The sequence below is a fragment of the Endocarpon pusillum genome (genome assembly GCF_000464535.1).
Source record: "Endocarpon pusillum Z07020 unplaced genomic scaffold scaffold1822, whole genome shotgun sequence".
Classification (NCBI taxonomy): Eukaryota; Fungi; Ascomycota; class Eurotiomycetes; order Verrucariales; family Verrucariaceae; genus Endocarpon; species Endocarpon pusillum.
In genome coordinates this window covers 13,009-38,424 of record NW_006916083.1, presented here as the reverse complement: position 1 = coordinate 38,424, position 25,416 = coordinate 13,009, and the positions used below count along the sequence as shown (strand labels likewise).

Below are 25,416 nucleotides of genomic sequence, written 5' to 3'. Positions count from 1 at the left end.
ATGATAGACTTAGTAAAGGAACAGCTAGCCAAATGTCCTATATACTGTCGCACAAAACCCTCTCGCGAGCGCTAAGGTCAACTGCAGGCACTAAAGCCGCCTAAGAAACAGTGGCAACACCTAGCTATAGATTTCGTTACAGACCTCCCTGAATCTAATAGCATTTTCCCTAGCGCCACAAGCATTTAGGTCTTGATAAACTAATTAACTAAGGAGAGACACTTAGCGCCCTGTTATAACATAAAAATAGAATATCTGATCAGGATGTTTATTCACTTTATTATTCGCAGCCATGGCCTCCCTGAGTTAATAGTATCTAATAAAGGTCTATAGTTTGTCAGTAAATTCTAGAATAGCCTATGTAAAAGGCTAGGTATTAAAGCGAAACTATTCACTGCGCATTACCTAGAAACAGATGAATAGTTAGAACAAGTTAATCAAGTAATAAAGACTTATCTACAAAGCTATATTAACTATATATAAGACGACTAGGCTAAATAGATCATATTAGCTGAATTTGTTATAAACAACTATAAGTTAAAATTTATAAGCATGTCCTTATTCTTTGTTAATAAAGACTTTAATCTTAAGATAAGCTTTAATTAAGCTAAGACCCCCCTTAACCCCTATATAGAAGATATCTTAATATTTATAAAAGAACTCTTAGACCATTGCTACACAGAACTAGTTTAGAGCTAAGCGAAAACCATAGATGCAGTAAATAGAAATCAGAGACGATACCCTGCCCTAGTATACTATAAAGGAGATAAAGTATGGCTGAACACCAGAAACATTCGTACACGACAACTATGCAAGAAACTTAATGACAAATGGATTGGCCTATTTAAGATTAAACGAACCATAGGATCCACACTAGAAATGCTTGAGAAGATTCACAAGAGCCCAATCATCACAAGACCACCATGAAAATCCCTGCCTTACCACAGCACTACAAGGACCTACGCTCGCAGGAGCTCGCGCATAAAGAGGGGGTGATGTTACGAATCCTCCCGCGACCTACGCTAAGGACTATATTCCCTGTGGCACTAACCATGGCTCACAGAGCTCATCTCAGACCCAGCTCTCTGCTGCTATTCTTTCTATCACTAATGACAGGTACCCATAGTTGTGTCTATACCTGGCCTCAGCGAAATAAGGGGCACAGACATGTATATAGAGTATTGTGTTCCCACTTTCGTTTCCTTTTCTCCACGCTTCGTCTTATATATTAGGCCTAACCATAGCTCTCCTGACACTATATATAAGACTAATTGATTTAACCTACTATTACTAGATATCGTTAGCTTTATAGTAACTAATAGGTCATTCGTTATAAGACAGGCCTTTCTCACGTATAAGTAAGAGGAGGACTATATCTAAGTTTTATAATAGATCTGAGATATTTACAAGAAATATAAGCTACTTATATCAGAGTCAATTATAATAGATAAGGCTAGTAATCTTTATAATGCCTGTAGCATTATATAGCCTGAAGTACCTTATCTACTCTGTTGCTAACATATTAATAAAGACGTCAGAGCCTATTATTAAAAAGAATAACTTGAAATAACTAATAAAAATATCTTAAACAAAGCTCAAAAAGCTATAATTAATAAGCGTATTAATAAATTTCTTAGGGTTTGGTCACAACTTTTATATATAATAACAAAAACTGAGTATAATTAAATTTAGAATATTTTGTAGTATTAATTTCGTTATTTGCAGCCTTGAATTCTTAATTATCTTACCCGGACTTGGTTACTATTCAAAGAGACCTTTATACGCGTGTAGACTAATAAAATCAGACACTACAGCAACATTAACAGCTTAAGAGCAAAGGGAGTTCATTAGGCTATTAAGCGTCAAATGGGCTCACAACGAATCCATCTAAACAACGTTATAAATCATTTATCAATGTATCTTAATCTACATAATAAGCAGCTACAAGAAGAGCTTGAATATAGCCAACAGAAGGAGAGAACAGATCTTCAAAATCTACTATATCGCAAACTTCATAGTCATATAAGCTATTACGCTATTAATCAGGTTAAGGAGCATTAATGCTCTCATAACCTATAGCTTTGAAACGCTTATTTGCCTCTTACTCCTTATAAGCAGGTATTTATAACGACAAAAGGTCTACCTTATGCTCATCTTTTGTAGTAACGAATAATCAAGCATCTGCCTCTTGAGATAGCAGATTTTGATATTTAATAGAGAATTGATTGTTTAGGAGAATTAGCCGAGCTCCCTCTTATTCAAAGAATTAGTGGCCCTCCAATCGTCAGCAGTTGATATACTAAGTCTTAAAAGCGTCAGCTATCACTGTTCGAAGTCATTCAAGGTCAGGTTGATGCTTTAGCTACTGCTTCATCAAAAAGGGGTTAACGCAGAACAAAAGCACCTCCACAACAGCAATATCGACCGCCTCTAAAGGTTGTTACGCTCAATTCAGTAGAGAAATCGTCTTTAGGTAATAGTTAGCAGCCAATAGATATCGATGATATAGCTATTAGCGAGACACAAGAGGAGAATATCAATAGTAATGACGACCCTCTTGGTGCAGAGCTACAACATTAACATCAACAGCCTTCTCGCCGTGGTATTCAGATACAAGGGTGGATCGAGTATCAAGCACCACACTCTCAAGCGGCTAATTCCCTACAGAAAAAGCGAACAACACCTTCTCTTCTATATCCACCTCTACCACTGCTTCGAACGCCCTCGCCATTCGCTGATTTAGACCTCCCTCTATGGCCGTCACCCACACCCCTGCCATCTACGCCCTCTCCTCTTCGTCGCGCCTCCACCACATCCCCATTGTCTCCTGCAGACGAAGCTATACCACCTCCGCAAGTAGTGGTATCCCCTATGACCTCGCCAGCGAAGAAACGGCCGCGGAGAGAGATACAACGGCCACAGCGCTACCTCGATTGATGAGAAATACAAGCTATTTTAGGCCTGCTATCAAAAGAGCTGCAAATTCAACGAAAAACGCTCGCATAGCTGCAAGTGCTCAAAACGCTCAAAAACGATGAGTTTGCAGAAGCAGTGTATGCTTACGTAGCAGAAGACGCAAATCTGGCGTGTAGAGTAGGGCAGGATTTGTCACAATTGAATGGCAGAAAAACAATGCAATTTGGCAGTAGATTTGATAGATTTGTGCCGTTTTTGTAATTCCTTTACCTAACTATCTAGTAGAATACTTAAACCAAAACTTACGGGTACCTAGTCAGAGATAAAATTCAAAGTTCTCCGAGCTAGCTATGTTGGGAAGCCCTACTACTATTTAGTAGCCCTATCTCCGTTCGGGGTAGTGGGAAGAATAGGGTGGCCCTAATCTTCCCACGGTGGGGAGTTTAGGGACCCCCAGTGGGAAGAATAGTAGACCCCATATCTCTCTACGCCTCGATAGCACTTAGATAGAACAACCAACGCCTTACCACACAGTCATACAGTAGCCCACTGCAGCTATTTCGTGACTCGCCGCTTCTATAGCACTCTCATACCCTGTTCCACGGCCTTCCGGGTAACAGTTGGGGCAGCACCAAACAAGAAATTCATGGCAGCCTTGGCACATGTTTGGTCTGATGGTACTAGTTCCTTCCGTAAATAGTACACGAACGAGTCCCACTAACCATGAATGACCAATTAAACGTAGAGCAGTGACCAATGTTTAAGGCGTCACCTCGAACATTGGTCACTAACCTGCATCTAATTGGCGGACCTTTTCGAGCCAGCTATTGTAAGCGCTGTGAAGCGTGCGGATGTGAGTTATGTCCTCTCCCTTTACTGACTTTGCTCTCCCTACCAGCTACGAGAAACAATGTTTGACCATAGCAACAGAATGACACTGGGAAGCATCAAATTCTCTGCCACTGGGTTTAAGAAGTTCCCAGCAAAGACTCGAAAAACTGGCATACGTACTGTTCAACGAGCCATCGCCTTTGGAAATCATCAAGAACAGCGGCTCCGGCGCCATGGAGAAACGCCAAATCACTATTTCACAGTAAATACGACTGTCAAAAATCTACGTGAGACTACAGAAGCTTTCACAATCCTGCTACTTTCCGTGCTTCGAACAGACGACGATATCAAGCAGAATCCTGCTAATGCGTCGATACCTCTCGGAATTAAAAACAGGGAGGACTTCCCAAAGGAACGATTAGAGAAATCGAGTTGGAGGCCTTCATGCTGGCATCAAACTGGGACATATTAGTATGGTTTAAGAAGCATGACGCGTACTTTCCACTCCAGCTTGAGAGTCTCGCGTTTCAGATACACTTCCATAACTGCTGCGGTATGGCGGGTAAAGCTGCATTACAGGACTCTCGCATGAGGCTAGAGGCGATAAGCCCCTACGGGACCAAGCGTGGAGAGGGATTATGTGAAGGGCCGGCTGAAGGGATCGAGTCGGCATGAGATCGCGCCAAGTTTATATCTCTCCAATCAACAAAGCCGACGCGTTCGATCTTTCTATGCACCTGCAGCTGTGGCGCTTCATCGGCCTCTCAGGATCATTGATCAGGTCTGTTGCTGACCGCTTGTGATGTTGCTGTGGATAGGGAGGTGGCCGTGGACCGTCACTGCGTCCGGTTGCTTCAGAAGTCTGTCGCCGCTTGGTGCTAGCTTTGCCCGCCTGTGATGGGGTCTCAGCCCATTGCCGAACCTTGGGATCGACCCTCTGCAGCTCATTTTCAGGGTACTGTGTCAGTACGGAAGCGTCTGTCTGCGAGACCTCGACATGCTCTGGATGTGGCTGTTTTACGACATGAAACTAACGTCTACGCTAGACTCGTGAGGTGATGTACGTACAGAGTAGGACGTGGCGAAAGTACGATGAGAAGAGGAGAAGAGCTTAGGGGATGTTAGGATTCTTATACCTGGACAATACGACCCATCCTTGTTGCACAACAAAGCGAAGTTGTACTTAGCGTAAGTCTCTAGCCTCTCATCCCAGTAGCAGCGAGCTAATAACCGGCAGCGCTTGCGGATACCAACGCTGCCCTGGTCAGAGCCAGATTCGTTCATCAGGCACCTAACCACTTCAGGTCAACTTCAGCAGCACGACAATAATCAGGCACCAAGCAGGAACTGCCCTGAGTGGTTGGTACGGGGGCACATGGCCTGTTACCACATTTTCACGTCGGATCAATGAGTCTTCATGTGGCGTGCCTCTGGGATCTACTGTGTCTGCCTGAGCCAGGCATAAAACCCACGAAAAAAGGAGCACCGGGTGGGCGCTGGATGGACGCCAAGTGCCCTGACCACGGTGACGGGTGTCGCAGGCTGCATTCAACAACAAGTTGATGAAGCGTCTCAGTAGACGATGTCTGCGCTCTGTTGGTTTGGCGGTTGCGGATGGGCGATAAACAGGTTCAATCAGTGGCATCGCACCTCTCACGATCAGGTCTTAAAAAACTGTACGGATTCTATGCCTCTTGGACTAGCCTAGACCCGAGCAGGATCCAGGCTACCAAATAGTAACGAAGATTAGTCGGTGATAGAGGCTGAGGGTGATTGCTGAGAGCAATTGTGTCACTTTATCAGACTGAGATGACGAAGCTGCATGACCGACAAATTGGGAAGCGAGACGTAAGGGCATGATATAAGTGCAGCGCCTCCAAGCCAATCTATAAAAGCCAGCCCCGTTCCAGCTTGAGCTCGCAAACCTATCTCCCTGTGAACACTTTCACTCACAACCGTCAGAATGCTCAATTAATTTGAACGCCAGCTCTAGGTTCCTAATAAGATTCTCGTCGAGGTCTTCAGTTATGTTTGTTTTTCCATTCTGTGTTAGGAGCTATATTGCTAATCTCTTCCTCTCTAGCTTTATAGTAAAGATGTTAGGCGGTTGCTCTTAGTTTGCAAACAGTTCTTTGCTGTAGCTGGTTCTATTACTCGCTGTAGTCTGATCTGCTTAATTGCTGTCTCTAGCTCTCTTACCACTTCTGTTTCAACCTCCTGTATAACTCGTAGTCTTGCTTGCCAATATCACGCATCCTTCACCATCTACAAGGAAGAGATCGTTACGAATCTATATTCCCTGCGTATCCTAGCAAGAAATGTACTTAGCGAAGCGCAAGATTAGAGAGTAGCCTAGCAGGAGCTTTAGCTACAAGAGAAACTTACTAATTTCGAATCTGTAGCTTTATCCGAGTCTGTTGCTAAAGCTAAAAGCCTCTGAGTACTAAGGTAAAGTCGTCTTATAATAGTGTATTATTAAGTTATAATTTTGATTATAAGCTAGCTTTACCGGCCTTATCATAGATACTCTTAAGTCCGCTACTAGCTATTTACCACAAGTATTTGAGCTTTTAATTAATGTATAAGCCTACCTTGATTTTATCCCGTATTACTAAGCTCTATAATATCTGAGAATTTGCATTACAAATAACATTATAGACGGCAACTTTAATACGTTATTACCTACCCCTTATCTTCAGACACTACTGATCTAGTTTAGTGAAAAGTCTCCTTAGTGTAATTAATCATCGCTCTTTTACAAGCGTTCGTTAATTGATCTCTCAGGTCTTAATAGCCTGTAAGTGCTTACTTTGAGCAGTACTAAGGGTTCTATAATCAGGGCTAATATAATTAATAGCTCCTTAAGGAACGTTCGGTTGCTAGTCTTCTAAGGCGTATATCTTGCTAATGTTAGCTAGCGCTCTTTCTATATTTGCCTTACGTTGAATCTCAGATCGCTAGCCTTGATTGATATAGGGGGGCATCAGATTAGCTGTACAGAGCTACCTGTCTTAAAGAGTCTTAAGCTAGACAGCTAGGATCTAATTAGGCATTATATTCCTGATTTAATCTGCCTAAGTTTAACTACGCTTGTATGCATATATTATTATCTAGTAGTCACCTTTAATAACGTTCTGTAAGGAGTTATCTATTGATTTACTTCTAATCTTTAAATGCTCGCGATTTAATTATTATCTAGATGGCATATTAAACAACTTAATCCTTATGCTGTAATTTCACTTGCCTGCTTATAGCAACTCTGCAATATTCTTTTTAAGGGTCAGATTTCTATTAACTTTAAGGACTGGCTGTTCCTTTGCAAGGTATATAACCAGCTGCAGAGAGCAATCTTCATATCACCCGTCCTGGCACAGAGTCTCTTGCAGTCTAGCTTCTGGGTAAGTGCCCCATCTTAAGCGCGAGTTTACAACTAATCAAAACAGAGAACACTTAATGCTTATCCTCTTCTCAACCACGAAGTCCTTAGTGCACATCGCGGCTTTCGCTCTAAGGGCTTGAAAGGTCACTCTTTAGGGTACTATCGCTGTGCTTTACACGAGGTAAGACGTTTCCTCCAGGAAATCGACGAAGCGGGATGGCTATACTTGCCGCAGGACCTTCCCGACTGCGGATGCATGTGGGTTCCTCCCTTGGGGTCTTAGTCTGCGCTGATCGTGATCGATAACGATGGCGACAGCGACGATGGGTATGGAGAAGCCACGAAACAGTGCTGCAAGAGGCGTAAATTGCAATAAGACCTTAGTCTGTAGTGACTGATTTCAAGATTCCTGGCAAAAAAATTTAGTAGCTATATAGTCAGTTCTGCTCTTCACAAGGGGCTTCTATTCGTGATTCTCACAATGCTTGAGGAACCCTGCTTCTCCTTAGAAGGGAAACACTCCCTCAGGGATGTCTGATCACGTGAGATTATATTAATCCCTAGGGAGGATCCCCCCGGGGAAGGGATGAATCAGCACGTGATAAGATAAGATCACACGTCTATACAGTCACGTGCGATTCAGATTGTCCCTGGGGTATATCTCCCTCCAAAATGTGTGGTATGAACTGGTCTATGCTGGCGTCAATAATAACTTGCCAGGCTGGCTTCTCGATGCGACGGTTGAACCGGTTGACTTGGAGAGCATTATGAGAACACTGGTCAGTACTGTTTTGTAGAGAACAGCTTTTTTTATTGTATTTCAGCACTTATTCGTCCTAATTGTGGCCTTGTGGAAAATTGGGGATGGAGGGGACATACCATCCACTCACTAGTACCCACGGCTTGCAAATGAGTGAATTTTGTCCAGGTTTGCCCAATTGATGCTTCGACTGGATAAAAAGCTGAAAGACCTAGCCAGAATCGATTAGCGGGCAGAATACGTTTTATTATTTATTAAGCTGCGTTTTCAACCATCTTAATGGAGTTTGCTTGATCTTTGCATTCTTTTGGAGGCTCCGCTGGGTTAGGATTGTGTCGGGATGGTCTCCACTAAGTACCTTCGTCTGTATGCTTAGTGCCTTATGGTATGCACAATCCGCTTGAGTATACTTCTTCAGAGCGTGCTGTGTCCGCCTAAGGCAGTAAATACTCCAGGCAGTGTTCTCATAATCGCGTCCTAATACCCTTTCTTGAATTTCTATCGCGTTCGTGAATGTCTGCTCCGCTTGGGTATACTTCTTTAGAGCGTGCTGTATCCGCCCAAGGCAGTAAATACTCCAGGCAGTGTCCTTATGATCGCGTCCTAGTACTCTTTCTCGAATCTCTACCGCGCTTGTGAATGTCTGTTCCGTTTGGGTATACTTCGTCAGAGCGTGCTGTGTCCGCCCAAGCCAGTGAATACTCCAGGCAGTGTCCTCATGATCGCGTCCTAATACCCTTTCTTGAATTTCTATTGTGTTTGTGAATGTCTGCTCCGCTTAGGTATGTATACTTCGTCAGAGCGTGCTGTGTCTGCCCAAGCCAGTGAATACTCCAGGTAGTATCCTCATGATCGCGTCCTAGTACCCTTTCTTGAATCTCTACTGCGCTTGTGAATGTCTGCTCCGCTTAGGTATATTTTGTCAGAGTGTGCTGTGTATGCCCAAGCCAGTGAATACTCCAGGCAGTGTCCTCATGATCGCGTCCTAGTACTCTTTCTTGAATTTCTATCGCGTTCGTGAATGTCTGCTCCGCTTGGGTATACTTCTTCAGAGCGTGCTGTGTGTGCCTAAGCCAGAGAATACTCCAGGCAGTGTCCTCATGATCGCGTCCTAGTACCCTTTCTCGAATCTCTACCGCGCTCGTGAATATCTGTTCCGCTTGGGTATACTTTGTCAGAGCATACTGTGTCTGCCTAAGCCAGTACATATTTTTTGCGGTCTGAGTATGTTCCTGACTATATACCTCTGTGAAATAAATCATCGTTTTGTTAAAGATACAATCTGCTTCTTAGAGCTTATGTCTACCCAAATGCTCTACTCCTGAATTAAGCATGTTCTCCCACGTGTTGCTAGCATTATTCTTAAAACTTTGAATTAATGCTAAGGCTTTTGTAAAAGGATTATCAGCTTTTGGTGTTAAAAGTGAGCTTTGACGCAGCGTCCTAGGTACTCCTAAGTTGTCGACTTTCCGTTCTTTATAGTTCCTAGTCTCTTGCATCATCTCATTGATTTGAACTAGATCGAAAGCGTTATGCCAATCCTCTGGATGTAGCGCCTAGCATCTGGAAACGCAGTTTTTTAATTGCTTAGTATAGAAACCTGGCAGCTCGGCGTAAGTGTCATCTTCTTCTATGCGATATATAAACGGCGTAGACAACGCACATACAGCGTAAATAGTGCCTAGCTAAGAGTTAGTATACTATGCAACACCTGAAAAAGGTCGGTTATAGATTGTTAGAAATACATCTGAGAGAGAAAATGTCACAGCTTTTGGTCCACTGAATACCTCGCTCACGCGATCTAGTAATCTCCTGCAGAACTGCTATCAGTCTATATAGACGTCAAAGATACGATAGATGCATAGTATACGTTGCACTCACAGGTGGCTGATATCGAAGTGTCCTAGCATATGTGCTGGGAGCGCGTTCAGGGTTCACGAACGTGGCGAGCCCGAAGTCTCCGAGCTTGACCATAACCTCTTCGGCTTCAATCTTGGTTACCAAGACTGGCAATGATCAGTATAAGTAACTTCCATCGGAACAGAGAGAAGAATGAGGAGAGACGTCACAAAGGGCATCATACTGTTAGCGGGCTTGATGTCCCGGTGCAGTACCGGCTCCCAGCCCCCAATCTGTGTTCCATTCGCACAAATTCCATAATGGCAATATCGCAGAGCCAAGCTGAGTTGACCAAAGATCTTCCAGGTGACGGCTTCCGTCACGTGATCTTGGGCTCTATGAATTTTTGTCAGCCACAATGTGTTGTTCTCCCACCACAGGCTTACTGTTGCTTCCTGTCAATCAAATCTTGCAGGCTGCCCTGTGGGCAATACTCCATAAACAGACTGACTTTGAGCAGGGATGTGCCTTTGTCTGCTGTGAGTACATCCATTGCCGTACATTGATAGTCGACGTAACCGACAATGTAGGGATGTCTCAGTCATCGTAAGATAGCATATTCACGTTCAGCATCCGCTTTGCTGGTCTTAACCCCTAATCTGATCACCTTGCATGCGAAGATCTGTGGTTTTGTCAATGTGATACTTGCGAAAGTCTCTTAATCGGCTCACCTGTTGGTCGGTCTGCCTTCGGACCATTTTGACTTTCCCAAACGCACTGTGGCCTAGATGACCGATCTTCTCATACCCATCCATCCTAGACAGAATATGTAGTCAGTGAGCCAAGCTGCGCTTGTATAGTCAGTAGATCATATTTTTTTAAGCTGGCATTGCGGTTTCATCAGCCTGATTGACTAGCAGGTGGGCAGTTGAGGCACGCCAAGTCTAATGCTCGTATTGCTCACGTGACTATAACCCACCCTCAGGAGCTGTGAGGCCTAAGTTAAATAAGCCGGTTATGTATTATGTATCAATATTCTTCAAACAGGATCACAATGAAAGCAAGAAAACAGAGGGGTGGCACAAAATTAATCAGGGACTAAGTTCACGGTCTTTTTTATTTATCAGCATGTCAACCTGTATTTGTCTTTTCATTAATACAGGTTAACTAAGTACTCCGTAGTCCGTACAGCATGAATAATGCAGGAACAGGCTGCGAATTACAGGATTTCTGGCCAGACGAGAAGTACCAAACCTGATGTCGCTCTGCGAGACAATACTCTAGAACCACTCGTCATTTACTCCACAGTACCCAGTTCTGTCTTTCGGCTTGATAGTCCGCACTCCCAATAAGCTGCGGGAGTAAATTTAGCATCAACTTCCAGCGGCAGTAATGAGTATCCGGCCCCCGTTCCACGATTCCTCTTGGTCGATTGTGTCTGCGTATGGCCGTCGGTAGCTGATAGTAACGATATGTGGTCCGCTCAAGATCATCATCTGTAGTTCAAGCGGCCTTGGTGCATATGCTCGAAATCTCCTTTCAAGTTCACATATGCCATAACAAGTCGATGACATAGTCGAGTCAGCAAAAGATTGTATGCACTCAGAGACAACAATCTAGCAGCTGCGTGCGTGAAGTATTTGCAATCAGATGCTGCAAGAGGCTGCGACCAAGATTGATCACTAAGTCGACATAACTCATCTCCTCTCACGTACCACTAGCATTAAGTAACGATGCTAATACGTCGAACGGAATCACGATATATCAGCCTCATACACAGTCCTGAACACAGGCGAGGTCAAAGGCAAGGAAGCTATTTAGCGTTTGGTGCCACCGATATCAATGCCGATGCGATGATGGGCATCTCTGGATGTCTGGGTCATGACGATCAGGCTTCTTTGTCTTTATGCAGCCGGCATTGTTTGAAAAGTCTGGACCATCAACTCGCGAAATTTCAAGGCTGTCATGGTAGGGTTATTCTTGAAATCCTGGGCTATCAGTCCATCAATTCCACCATCTAAACACCTTAGGCATCGCACGACGAATGATGCAAAAGCAGTACCCATACGGGGGGCAATTTCAGTCTCTGCAAGACTGACTATAGTTTTAAATATAACTAAAGGCATCGTAAGCTTCTTGATAAGGTTTGACTCGTTGGCACAGACAAGGCTGAGCTCCATTGCTCTACTTTCGTATGTCTTACTAACGAGTGGAGCCCTCAATGATTGCACGAACGGCTCCCAAAGAGATATTTCAACCAATAAGACCCCAAGGCTGTAGATGTCGTGACCCATGTTATACCGCTCTTCCGGCTGACGCCCCTGTCGACGAGGATGACGGTAGAGGTCTTCGGTCCAATTATTGGATCCCCGCCGGCTTGAAAGCTCCGTGACTTTTCGCAGCATGAACTAATCTGTAAGGTAAGCTGAACCAAGCGCGTTCTGCGTGCCAGATGCTTCTTATATCAATAGTACCGTGCTTGGCCGAATGTTCTTGTGGACAAGGCCAGAGGTATAGATACAGAAGACTGCTTCGCACAGCTGACGACATAGTGTGACACGATCTTGAAGTGGATAGCCACCATAGATATTGACTTTGGGCTCTGCCAAAGCGGCGCTTAGACTCCGAATAGTTCGAAGATGCTTTGGCAGCTCGAAAACGAGCTCAAAGTTCTTCTGGTCTCTATATCCTAGGCATCGAAGAATGCCTTGTCTTGCCGTATTGGTACACAGCTTAGACGCAAGGATTGACGCCACCGCTTCGAGCTCCTTGTGATCCATGTCTTCCGACTCGATCTTTTGTTCGATAAGGGCCTTAATGTCCTGAATTCCGTTATTAATGTACTCGCAATCAGCTGTGAAGTGAGATGATTGACTAATTGGTTCATAATCCTGCCCATTGACCTTGTGTATGACTCTCAACTTCTCTCGGCCTAAGAGAAGACTATTAGGAACCAAACAGCGTTTCTTGTCGATTAAATCAATAATGCTCTCAAAATCTCTCTGCTATCGCCTCAACTCATTCAGTGCTCGATTAGCCTTCCGCTCTCCAAAAAGAATAATGTAGGTACGCTTAACATTCCCCTTCTTGTCGCAGAAGCCATCTAGTGTGGAGGCTGCTTCTATAAGTGCAACACGCAATTGATCGACAATATCCTCTAATGCATCCTTTACGAATGTCTCGAGGTCTGCGATAGAGAAGCCCTACTCTGCAAGCTCAAGATCTAGCTTGAGCTTGCCTTAGTGCAAATCATGTCCGAAAGCTCCAATCTTCTGAACTGCTTCTGGTGTATTCTTAAATTTGGTTGCAAGGTTCTTAATACATTCTCCACATTGGGCGAAAGTGACAGCCGCGCTTAGAATCGAAACAGCCAAGCCGACAATGCCTATGATAAGTTCTGCCATATTTAGCAAGGCTTCCGCCGCACAGTAGCGGTGTGTTGGATGAAGCTGTTAAAACGCGTAAAGAACCCTGTTATGGTTGTGTAAAGGACGTGTAAAGCAGTAGTTAAATACAGTGTTACTTTATTAAAGACAGAAAGCATGAAGAACCTAAGTACAGGTTGAGCGCCTTCGGCAGTAGATAGTTCACAAAGTCCACGTTTTGCCCTGTGCCCTTATTCTAAATTGGGTCAAGCATACCGTGCGGGCCGGGAATTCGCTCGTCTGTGAGCAAGCAAATCGTGCGTTTCCAATGTGCATCAATAGGCGTCATTTTTAAACAATATTTTACGCACAATCAACTCCTGCTAACGTTAGGCCACTCGAGCAAAGCAGGACCTTTGGTAGAACATGAGCACAGCGAATGCGGGGGCCCGTGATGCCAGTCAGCAGCGCGGCTGATGCTCAATAGTGAGCGTTATCAAGGGGCGTCAGGATTGCGCTCGTAGAAGCCGTCATACCTTTAGGCATCTCCTCCAATTCACAATCTTCTTTCAAGACTTACTTCCTATCATCACCAACTCTGACACTAAAATACTGTCGTTGATACCTCATCCAATCCCAAGATCAAGTCATCGGTCTCACCCGCTGCCCCAGCTTCATTCTCGGCCATAAGCTCACCCTCAGCTACACCCAGTGAAGACATTCGTCAGACGAACACTCATACCAGCACCGACATCAGCACCACCAGCAACTCCCCACCGCTCAACCTCTCAGACCCTGCCTCTGAACCCAATCCGTCAGACTCGTCAGCCACATCTGCCTCTCCCAGACCTAAGCCTGAGCCGGTATCCAATCCCCCAGCGCCACTCGTAACGGAGATCTCGGAGGTGTTGCTCTCTCGGAGCACTGACGAGCAAAAGGAAGTAGCAGAAACGCTTACTTCAATTACACAGCGTCAGCAAAATGTTGCAGGGGACGGGCAAGCGGAGCATGAGAGAGAGCTTCTTGGGTGTCACGGACAGACACTTGATGAGGAGATCAAGTCTCACGATCAAAATGAAAGCACAGCAAAGGAAAACGAAACAACGGACCTGGGCGATCATATGCAAAAGCCCGACCAGTGAGGCAAAGTACAGATATTCCATTGCAGGATTAGCACAAGGCCAAAATTCAATCAAAGATGGATGAAGGCAACGATGAGAGAGGTATTGTATGACATGATCAGTGCTCTACGGGCCCGGTTGTTGTTGCTCACTTTGACGGGCATCACTGCTTCTTCACCGAAGTTAGCACTCTGGTGGCCATGATAGAGGAGCAGCCCAATGCCGGCGCTGCAGACTTCCATATCCTGTTCATGGATGGTGTCAGACCTGCGACGGACTTGGAGCGTCAATTCGGTGGACTTAGAATTTGATCTGGACCGTGAAGGGATTTGGATGTCGAGAATGGATGGTTATTGGAGTGAACGCCCTCCCTCAACACGCGGTGGTCATACTACCACTCGAGCAGCTTTGAGGCTGCCTCCCTCTCCTCCATCAATTTTCAATTTACGCGAAGCGCTGCGGGGATTCTCTATACTGTGTAAACCCCCTTATGTACTTCGTATAAGCTAATAACTATGTGGACAATTCGCGTCTCCAGTACATTCGTGTGCTTAATTTAGCCGGTACATTGGAAGCAAATCGAATGTGATACAATATAAAATCAAAAATCCCTCGCTTCCATACCCCAAAGGTCACGAGGATTTGACGAATGACAATGAGGAACGCCGAACGACGAATTTGACCGTGTTAGAAGTTGACCCAACAATCCTTTCTGATATGTTCATCCTTTGCATGGAAAAGAGTCCAGTCAACCTCCCGATTCACCAAAATATCCAGATCCAACACATTTGCTTCCCATCAATACACCTCTCCAGGGAATCAATCCACTCCCTCAATTCAATATGATGATCCGAGACCACAACCCTTACGTAATAGTCCTATCCAGCTCGATCCGATAAGATGCATAACCAGGTCTTCGCATCAACCCCCCCCCCCCCCCATAGTTTGCTTTCTAGAGCGATATTCGAAAAATGTTGTCGTATACAGGACTCCTACTCCGAGTGCTCTCTTGCTCCAAATGCTCTTGCTCCAGATGTTAAAGCAAGAACTGATCATCTATATTCTTAGACATGAGGACCGAGACTGGTCTCCTCGCCTTATATTTATATACATATAAAGGACTAAAACTGGTCTCCTTGCTGAAAATTTCGGCACATGTCAAATAATCTCCCTATGGAGACTGGTACGCCGTATAAATTCCAGAACGCATAAAAATGGAGATTGTGGATATGGTCAACGGGTGGTTCTTATTGATATTGCCAGCAGGAATTTCCTTCTTAGCGCCTACAAATCGATTAATATAGAAAAATACACAACACTATACATCAGTAACTCCTAATATTTCCCGTGCTATGTATATTCTAACGTCAAATAATAAGAGGTCCCTAAAATCCAAATTGATCCCATAACACAATAACAAAAATCTGATACCTAACTCCTCACAACAATTGTCTCTGCGATTCTTGGTTGGCGTGATATAAAGTTCTCTGTTCCGTACAGATATTATGCAGAAGTGTCAATGATGGTAGTAGATGATGTGTCTGCAGGTTCGCTGCCAGGTCTTGTCATCGGCACTTCACAATACAAATTCCACAGGAGATGCATCATGAAAGGCGAGCTCCTGGTGTGGCCGAGAGCCGCAAGCAAATCGAACCATTTCGCAAGATCCGTAAATATGTCCACAGAGCTGCTCCTCGTCTCGGGTGTGTACCAATAGAGCTCTTCAAGAATCCTCTCATAATGGAGATCATAGGCGCCGGATTCGACAGATCTGCCGACATTGATTATTGGATATTACGATTTCCTCGAATTCAAAAAGTCCATAAAGATCGCACTTCAAAAGATGTGGTGAGCTTTAACGAGTTATAAGAATTAGCCAACTAGTGTCAGCACGTAGCTCTTAAAAATGTTGACAAGAATGTTTGGTTCTCAAGACTTTGGATTTTCGATCAGGGGTTGGAACAAGCAGACTGCACTGTAACTCATCAGCATAAAGCTGCTGGCTTACTTCGACCACCAAATGTGTGATATGAACTGCTTCATGCTGGCATCAACGATAACTTGCCAGGCTGGCTTGTTGATGCGACGGTTGAACCAGTTGACTTAGAGAGGATTATAAGAACACTGGTCAGTACTATTTTATAGAGAACAGCTTTTTTTATTGTATTTAATATTGCAGTGGCTAAAGCAAGAGAGAGAATACGCTCACAGAAGCTTTTGAAGGAATATCATTCAGAGATATAGATAGAATTGATCGAAATAGCTCGCTAGCACTGATTTAGACGTATCTTGCTATAGAGCACTAGTCATGCTCAGGCGTCTACGTTAGCACCGTCTTATTACGTAGTCCTTGCTTTCTAAGGACTAACTTGATTAAGGCTGCTACTAATTTCCATGACTAATAAAAACTATTGCAATTAGCCCTTCCTCTGTGCCTATGTATCCTTAAGTTGGCTTAATACTCTATCTAGCCTTAGTTAGTGTGTAACGTTCACTTTCTCTTAGGAATTTGCCTTGCGAGGCTAGATTTCAGTTTCATAGAGTTCCTAAACGAAATCCTCCTAAACTGATCTTCTCCCTTTTATATTATTAAAAGTACTAGCACAAGCCTGCTAGTAGCCCTTTACTGGCACGATCTAAAGCCCTATCTGCCCTTATGGCCTACATACCTTAGCAAGCACTAACCTGTGCCGACTACACAGTCGCATGCATCTGCCCTATAGAAGTAAAGCTGGCTCCAGTCGAAACCATGCTTAAAGAGATCCACGAACCTCTCCCCGCCAGGCGCGACCAGAATGCGTATACATTAGGAAAGATCAGCGGACACAACGTGGTGGTAGCAGTCATGCCTGAGATCGGAAACAACGCGGCAGCTACAGTGGTGACGCAGCTACTCAACGACTTCCCTTCAATCCGATTTGGTATTCTGGTGGGCATTAGAGGAGGAGTACCGGGAGACGAGGGTGAAGATGATATCCGACTAGGTGATATGGTGGTGAGCCAGCCGACAGCCACGTTTGGAGGGGTGGTGCAATACGATCTAGGGAAGAGACTTGTGGACGGGGTTTTAAGAGGACAGGACAGCTGAACAAGCCGCCATCGGTGCTGAGTGCCAACGTGCGGAAGCTGCAGGCTCAGCACTCACGAGTAGGAAGTCACTTAGTTTAATAAACCCTTTCTTAAGATGCTCCTTAATGTTACTGATTACGATCAGCTGTTTCTCACATCCTATATACACCAACCTGGCGTGACCTATAACTGATGCGATTAACAACAAACAGTATCTCGCCTTACTTGACCGGACAACGAACCGCGAATACATTATAGCATGATTAGGTCAGCGAATATTATCGTCAAGAATCTAGTGGTGTGTGATAAGCTGAAGAGGGATATGAAAATCCTGTGTGTGGAGATGGAAGCAGCCAGGCTGATAAACGACTTTCTGTGTCTTGTTATTCGCGGCATCTGTGACTACGCTGATTCGTACAAGAACACGTGATAGCAGCTATACGTGGCAGCGGTGGCATCAGCATACATAAAGGAGCTGTTGATAGTTATCCTGGCTTTACAGGTGGCACAGACACGGAATACTATTGAAAGTACAGCATTATATAAGTCCTCTTCATTAGCTATAGGATATTGAGATTGCAAATAATCGCTGTAAGTTGATTGTTGGAAAGAGCTGGCTATATATGCACAAGTTCTGCGAAGAACTAATATCTATCTAGCGTTTCAGCTAGGTCTGCATCTTGGAAAGGCTCCTATAATCAATCCGAACCTCTTTGTAGGACGCCTTTCTGAGCTAGAGAGGATAGAAGAGATCCTGCAAGGCAGTTAATCTGGAGAACAATGTCGATAATCCTCAGCAGTATAGGCGGCATCGGCAAGACACAGCTCGCCATTGCCTATGCCCAGCGCCACCGCAGCTCATACAAGTCAATCTTCTGGTTGAATACTGTGTCAGAGGTTGCTCTCAAGACAAGTCTGCGATTGATGGCAGAACGGGTTATAGAGGTGACGGAATACGAGCAGCTCGAAGATGAGCAGATCCTCTTCTGTGTTCGCTGATAGCTATCAGATACAGCTAACACCTGATGGCTATTGATCTTCGACAATTATGATGACCTAGACGTTTTCGATATCAGAAAATACTATCCCTACACTGCTTACAGATCGATCATTATTATAACGCACCTGCCAGATTATGTTAGCGGAAAATCAATTTATGTTCGACCTCTCGAGCATGTTGATGAAGGCCTGCAAGTTCTAGAGACGAGGTCTGAGTGACAAAATGTCCAAGTCAGTAAGAGGGGATGAATAACCATACTTGTGAGTACTGATCTCTATTGACAGATGTTTATGCCTGTCGTCTCGCCGAGAGGCTTGGAGGTCTTCTGTTAGCTTTGGCTACAGCTAAGGCATATCTTCACAAGAGCATCTTAAGCTTCAAGCAATATCTCCAGGAGTATAAGAAGTAATAGGACCTCAATCCACGAAGATCACTCCGGCTTCAGGAATATCGAGATCGCATGCTATACACGACTTGGCATTTGTCATATACTCGTCTAGAGAACGATGATCCTGAGGCGGCCAAGCTGCTCAAGTTGCTGGCTTACTTTGACTACCAAAATGTGTGGTATAAACTACTCCGTGCTGGCGTTAACGACGACTTGGCAGATTAGCTTCTTGATGCAACCGGCGACCCAGTTGACTTTGAAAACATCATGAGAACACTGGTTGAGTACTGCTTTGTGAAAGTTTAGTAGACGACTAAGTTATACAGTATACACGCGTGTGTGCATGACTAGACATTAGCAGGACTGAACAAAAGGGTCGACCTCGATAGTTATTGGTATACGTTTGACTGTATTACCTCTTTGATTGATTAAGACGAGTGGGAATATCTTGGGCACCTGCAGTATTCTCAGCTGACACCACATGTAGCGAGACTAACACACGATCACTTTATCAAAGCCTGTCTCCTTAATGAGATTGCAGATGACCAAGTTGAGAAAGCTAAATATATTGCACAACTGCTCTAGAAGCAAGTTCAGCTCACTGCAGCAGCAGTAATGCTCTAGCAAGCACTAGCTAGGAGGGAAAAAGCACTTGGACCTGATCACACCTTGACTCTTAACACGGTCAACAATCTCGGCCTTTTATATGTTGATCAAGACAAGCTGGACCAGGCGGAAGAGATATATATGCGAGCACTAGTAGGGAGGGAGAAAGCACTTAGACCCGATCACACCTCGACTCTTGACACGGTCCACAATCTCGGTAATCTATATCGTGATCAAGGCAAGCTGGACCAGGCGGAGGAGATGTATATGCGAGCACTAGTAGGGAGGGAGAAAGCACTTAGACCCGATCACACCTCGACTCTTGACACGGTCCACAATCTCGGCCTTTTATATCGTGATCAAGGCAAGCTAGACCAGGCGGAGGAGATATTTAAGCGAGTTAGAAAAAAACCAAACAAATGTTTCTAATAACCTATATTGCGATTCAACACATTATTTATTCTTCATTTCTTTATTTCTTCTTTTCCATATTTTTTATGTTTTTATCAAACTACACATATCACTATGCTCATAGACATTTCTGCAGAATAATGTATAGCTCTATCATCAACATTATAATCATAACATGCCAGCGTCAACTCTTTTTCCTCGCTTGAGTTAGAGAGCCTCACAGCCAAGTCTTCCCTAGAATCCTTTTATTGTTATATACATATTTGATAATTGACATTTCTTCGCCCGGAGTAAGATACTGTCTGCGAATTCTGTACTTAGGCTTTCCAGTTCTCGCATAGAATTACCTTGCATGTCCCATGAAATCGCTAAAACAGCATGATACATCGCGCCAACCTTTATGGAATGGTCGATAATTGCTAAGGTAAGTGACCTATATGCTTCCTCTAGATTGTAAGGCTTTAATGTCGTACATAATATCGTTCTAGATCATCACCTCGAACATTTAAGCTTTGACCGAAGTGAAGTAGCGTCAAATCATGTACATAGATGTTTTTATTACAACAGTGGAGCTGCTTAGAGAAATGGCCTGAAGGCACTAAGACATACTCAAGTTGTCGAGCTGCTTGGTGGCTGAGAAGACGGAGGCCTTAAATTTTGAAGTACTTTGACCAATTTCACCGCGTAGGGCACGTTGAAGTTTGGGCTAGTTTCTCCTGTAAAAACATGATCGATTACATATCTCTATCGCAAAGAAGACAGTTACAGAGGTCCTGTATAAGTCGTTATATGCATATTGTTTATTTTCTTTTAACTCGCATGTACATCTCCTCCGCCTGGTCCAGCTTGCCTTGATCACCATATAGAACGCCGAGATTGTGGACAAACATAACAAGATACATCGACGAAAAGAAGAAGACAGGTCATATCGTCGATATTCGCAGGTCAGACGCCTCACCAAGGCAGGGAGTCAAGACCATACTAGGCGGCGAAAGCCACGATATCGAAGGCGGGACAAAAATGGTTCTAGGCGGCAATATCGACCCGGATCGGGATCCTCAAAACCTCAGCGAAGCAGTTTGAAACGGTTGTTGGGCCTATGTAGCATCTTTTTACATGGATGTTTTGGAAATTGGCCGAAGCGAAAGGAACAAGTTAGAAGGAATGGACGTCACTCGAAATAGATCGCCTAATTATAGTATCTACCCCATTTTTGGGGGGGGGAAGGGAAGGGGGGGTTGACGGTACCGCCTTTATCCCCTCCGTGACCAGTGTACCTATTAGCGTACTTGGCGTAAAATAAGGGTTTTGAGCCGCATTTGATCTCGATTTTCAACTACTTATTATGTTACTACTACAGCAAATTACGCAAATTCCTTTAAGGTAGAGAGATAACTTACCTCCGCAAAGATATAGAGGTAACAAGCAACGAAAACGGCTTACGATTCACTTCAAAATCGCTGTATCGAAATGAAGTCGTGATCGCCAGCGCCAATAGGTACAAACTACACCCCTGTCTGGTCACGGAGGGGATAGCACCACAGTGAAATGGGGCCATGGAGGACTATCCCTATGATGGGAAGTTCGCAATGGACGAGGTTATCGAGCTGTACAACTGCCGAGTGATGTCATGCGCAGTAAGAAACGCCAAAATGCGCTAAATTTGTTCAACTTTGATTATGGTATAGTATTGTACTCTATCATGTCTGGCGTTCCTTTGACTATGCACAGATTATTTGCTGTTCTTGAGGTCTTAGGATGATCAACACCAAGAGCCTTTATTTTGGATGTATCATGCAATAGGCTACAAGCCGACTCCTAGGTTCGCCATCGCTGGAGACGAGTTGCGAATTTTATGGTACAGTTATTGATCGGCCGTGTTCTACTAACATACTCTATTCCGTAGACAGGCAATGTTCATATGTGGATGGATACGCTAATTAGCTACACCTTCAGAAACTCAATGATCCTCTTCAAAGCCTGCAAGTCGACCTTCATGCTCTCTGCCAATTCTGGATCGACCCATCCTTCTGTCCAGCTCCCTCCAAAGTCAACTATCCACGCATCGTCCTTTTTGTCGATGAGGATATTTCCCGGCTTTGCATCGCCCCATACTACTCCAATATCGTGAAGTTGCTGAACGATGCTCCGAATTTGACGTGCCCACTTCTTTCTTCGAAGCTTTGCAACAGAATCGAGATTGAGTGACCCAAGATTTGGCGGAATGCGTTCGGGGCGGTCCATTCGCGGCGGTCCATTCGGCAAAGGTCCATTCGGCGTTTGGGTCTTGGCATGACTGCGCAGTAGTAATTTGTATGTGTTGAATTGCTGCCAAGCCGCTAGCTCAGTAGTCGTCACATGACCTAGGGCTATGCCGGAACAGGCATAGCGCTATCAGCCACCAGAGTAAGATTGCACTTGAACTTCGGACAGGAGTTGGATACGACTTCTGGACGAGTTACCAAATCAACCAGTTGAGAGAGTGCAGACATCCATAGATAGCAGAAGCAGTTTAGCGTTACATTCAACAGGTTATGAGCCCGGAGAGCACCCTCTGAACGCTGACAGACAAACAGAGCATCAAGCAATTGAAGGAGATCCCAATTGGCAGCATCCTGCAACCCCCTATTCCGAAAGGTCCCAAATCCGCCCAGCAGTTTTAGGACCTTAAGTCAATTGGACTCCTCTACGGCCTCGAAGCTCTCCGAAGTCCTCTACAGTCTCTGCAAGATGAGCTCCACCGACAACAATGACCACGAGAAGCGAGAGAAGCTCAAGGGCTTCGAAAACTGGCCTCGTTGGTCCAATTTGGCCCATTTACGTCTGATAGAGAAAGAGCTATGGAAATACATCGCCCCTGGTCCACCGAACGACCCAGATAATCACAGAGCCGCGAGAGCAGCCTATATCCTAAAGAGGGACGTAAGCGATGAGCTGTTTCAGGGCATTGAGGCTATTAACAACCCACGGCTTATCTGGAATCATCTCAAATCCGTATGCTCACAAGCCGGACAGGGCGTTATCTACGCGTCCTTACGAGAGCTCTTCTCTCATCCGGCCAATTACAAACCCTTTGGCCTTGAGAAGTCTATCAATGCTCGCGTTAGCGAGCTATCAGCTATCGTCAAGCGGATTCGTACAGCTGTCAACCCCACAAGGGACATTTGGGAGGATATTCAGATCATTCAACTCCTTGAAGGCCTTCCTACCCAATTCGATAGCAAGAAGGAGCATATCCTCAATCAGAAGGATATGAAGCTAGCTGACGTTCAACAGATACTCGCTTCTGAAGAAGTACGAATCAATGCAGACCTTAAGACAGGCCTGCTATCTGAAGTAGCTATGAGCGTGAGATTCAGGAGCAGGCAACGCAAGAACCTAGCTGAGATCCAATGCTATAACTATGATGAACTCGGCCACTTCGCAAGGGACTGCAAACTAGCCAAACAGACTGAAAGAAGCACTAACAAGAGGAGAAATACTACCGAGTCAAAGCGGCCAGCCTCCAAACGCTGCATTAATCAGGTGAAAGCCAAAAATGGCACAGATAGCGACTCTAAACAGCAAGAGTTCCCTCATAGTGTTGTCTACGCAGTAAAGTCAACCAAGCTTAATAAAGAACGTAATTGGTATATCGATTCCTGCGCCAGCAAACACATCACTGGCCAGAGCAGTTGGTTCCAAGCACTAACAACTACAAACGAACGATTTACTACTGCCAACGCCGGCACCATCATAGCCAAACAAGTTGGTACCGTCAGAATTGAGACAGAAGACGGCTACGTGGACATTAACGACGTAGCATACGCGCCGGCCTGTACGAGCAACCTCTTATCTCTCAGCCAATTGAAGTCAAATGGAGTGAAATACGTGGATATGGACGACTATATGGCACTCGTTGTCAATGAAGAAATTGTCGCCTGCGTAACTCTCAAGGACAACCTTTTCGTACTCAATAGCACCCACGCTGCTATGCTGATGGCCGTACGAGGCAGACCAACATTCAAAACAGCTGAGAATCCACAATAGCAACTATGGCATCGTCGACTCGGCCACGCGAGCCATGTTCGAGTTGCCCAAGCCAGCAGGATGTCTACTGGCATGGATCTAGCCACTTCAGACACAGATCAGGCCATCTTCGAGCTAGATCTGGCTATTTCTGGAACAGAGCTAACCGAACAGCAAGAGGACGGTCAAATCTGTGAGCCCTGCGTCAAGAGCAAGCAGACGCGGATGATTCATCATAAAGGAGGACAAAAGACCACAAGGAAACTCGAATTGGTACACTCTGACTTGTGGGGACCTTATTACCCTGCCTCCTTCCGCAGCAAGCACTATGCTATAGTGCTAGAGGACGACTTCACGAAGAAGAGTTGGATAGGCTTCCTGATACAGAAGTCAGATGCGTATGAGTACTTCAAGAACTAGCACGCTACAGTAGTAGCTGAATCAGGGTATCCTTTAACAGCGCTCTGAGTCGATGGAGGGGGAGAATTTATGAGTATTGCCCTTGAGGACTACTGCAAGATAGAGGGCATATCCATTGGCTCCTTCGCGCCCTATACCCCTGAGCACAACGGCAGCGCAGAGCAAGCGTGGAGAACTATTCGTATAATGAAGGACTTAATGCTGATCAATAGTGACCTGTTAAACCGCTTCTGGGCTGAGGCTATAGATACCGCTAATTATATCTGAAATCGACTACCAGCAAGAGGAATCAAGACAACTCCTGAGCAAGCTTGGACTAGCCAGATACCCTATTTTGGTTATCTACAAATATTCAGCAGTACTGTCTATGCTTATATCCCTAAAGAGAAGCGACAGAAGTCCGACGTCAAAAGGACCTGGACTAGCATTCTGATAAAGTATATGCCAACTACGAAGCAAATCCGCGTATAGAGTCTTACGCAGCAAAACGCTTATGCTATTTCAGCATACTCTGTTGACGAAAGACGCAAGGGAGCCGACCTCCTAACACAGCACCCTCTGCCTCCCTCTATAGATACTCTGCAGAGAACGTACATAGAGAGGGCACAACCAGATGCTCCTAAAAAGAGAGGTAGACCCCGAAAGCAAGCTAATAATGCCACAGATCCACTTAATTCTATACCCCCTCTAGGAGGAGAGTTAATTAAACAAGACCAAGACATTTCTAAGAGAATTAGACTAAGTGAGTTAAGTATATGGCTAGTAAGAGAACTGTCTGTCACAAAGTGGCATAGGATGAGCGAGCAACGGCTGTAATAGCTCCCTAGCCAGGCAAATGAGTCGGGCATAGAGGTTGTAAAAGATCCTGCTATAAGTCAGAGGACCCCTGTAGAGGTTGCAAAAGATCCTGCTATGTTAAGACGGTTCGCCCCTGCAATAGACGCGGCGAGAGGCACTCACAGAGCCCAGGACGCTAAGGCTGCTGGCGTTACAGGAGTCACCTCGGCGTTGAAAGAAGTACGTTTGGGTAAGAGGAGTCCCAGTACACTTGCAGGCGGAGAGAGAGCACAGCTAGGCCACAACGAAGTAGTACGGTTGGGTAAGCGTCCCAGTATACTTGCAAGGGCCACAGAGGTAGAGCAGCCTGGTCACTCCAAAGACTTAGACAGGGCAGCTAGAAAGACCATTGATATGGTAGACGTTAGTGAGTACTCTGGCGTGAGAGAGAGTTTGCTATTAACATACAGAAACAAGGACTACTTAGGGCCGGATGAGCTGAGGACCTACGTACAAGCGGTGACAG

At 44.9% G+C, this 25,416-nt stretch overlaps 4 protein-coding genes across 4 annotated transcripts; 2 read left to right on the top strand and 2 right to left on the bottom strand.

The window, feature by feature from the left end:
• Positions 1-9,687: 9,687 nt before the first annotated feature.
• On the bottom strand, positions 9,688-10,278 carry EPUS_08794 (uncharacterized protein; the record flags this gene model as incomplete). Its single annotated transcript, XM_007802919.1, has 4 exons — positions 9,688-9,717; positions 9,768-9,892; positions 9,970-10,121; positions 10,172-10,278. The coding sequence occupies 4 exons, from the start codon at positions 10,276-10,278 to the stop codon at positions 9,688-9,690; spliced, it is 414 nt and encodes a 137-aa protein (XP_007801110.1).
• A 6,682-nt stretch (positions 10,279-16,960) lies between these two features.
• On the top strand, positions 16,961-17,299 carry EPUS_08793 (uncharacterized protein; the record flags this gene model as incomplete). Its single annotated transcript, XM_007802918.1, has 1 exon — positions 16,961-17,299. One exon carries the CDS (start codon positions 16,961-16,963, stop codon positions 17,297-17,299), a length of 339 nt encoding a protein of 112 aa, XP_007801109.1.
• A 4,330-nt stretch (positions 17,300-21,629) lies between these two features.
• Positions 21,630-21,929, bottom strand: EPUS_08792 (uncharacterized protein; the record flags this gene model as incomplete). Its single annotated transcript, XM_007802917.1, has 1 exon — positions 21,630-21,929. One exon carries the CDS (start codon positions 21,927-21,929, stop codon positions 21,630-21,632), a length of 300 nt encoding a protein of 99 aa, XP_007801108.1.
• Positions 21,930-22,415: 486 nt separating this feature from the next.
• EPUS_08791 (uncharacterized protein) lies at positions 22,416-24,113 on the top strand (the record flags this gene model as incomplete). The annotated part of the gene is made up of 2 exons (XM_007802916.1): positions 22,416-23,669; positions 23,715-24,113. The coding sequence occupies 2 exons, from the start codon at positions 22,416-22,418 to the stop codon at positions 24,111-24,113; spliced, it is 1,653 nt and encodes a 550-aa protein (XP_007801107.1).
• Positions 24,114-25,416: the final 1,303 nt, after the last annotated feature.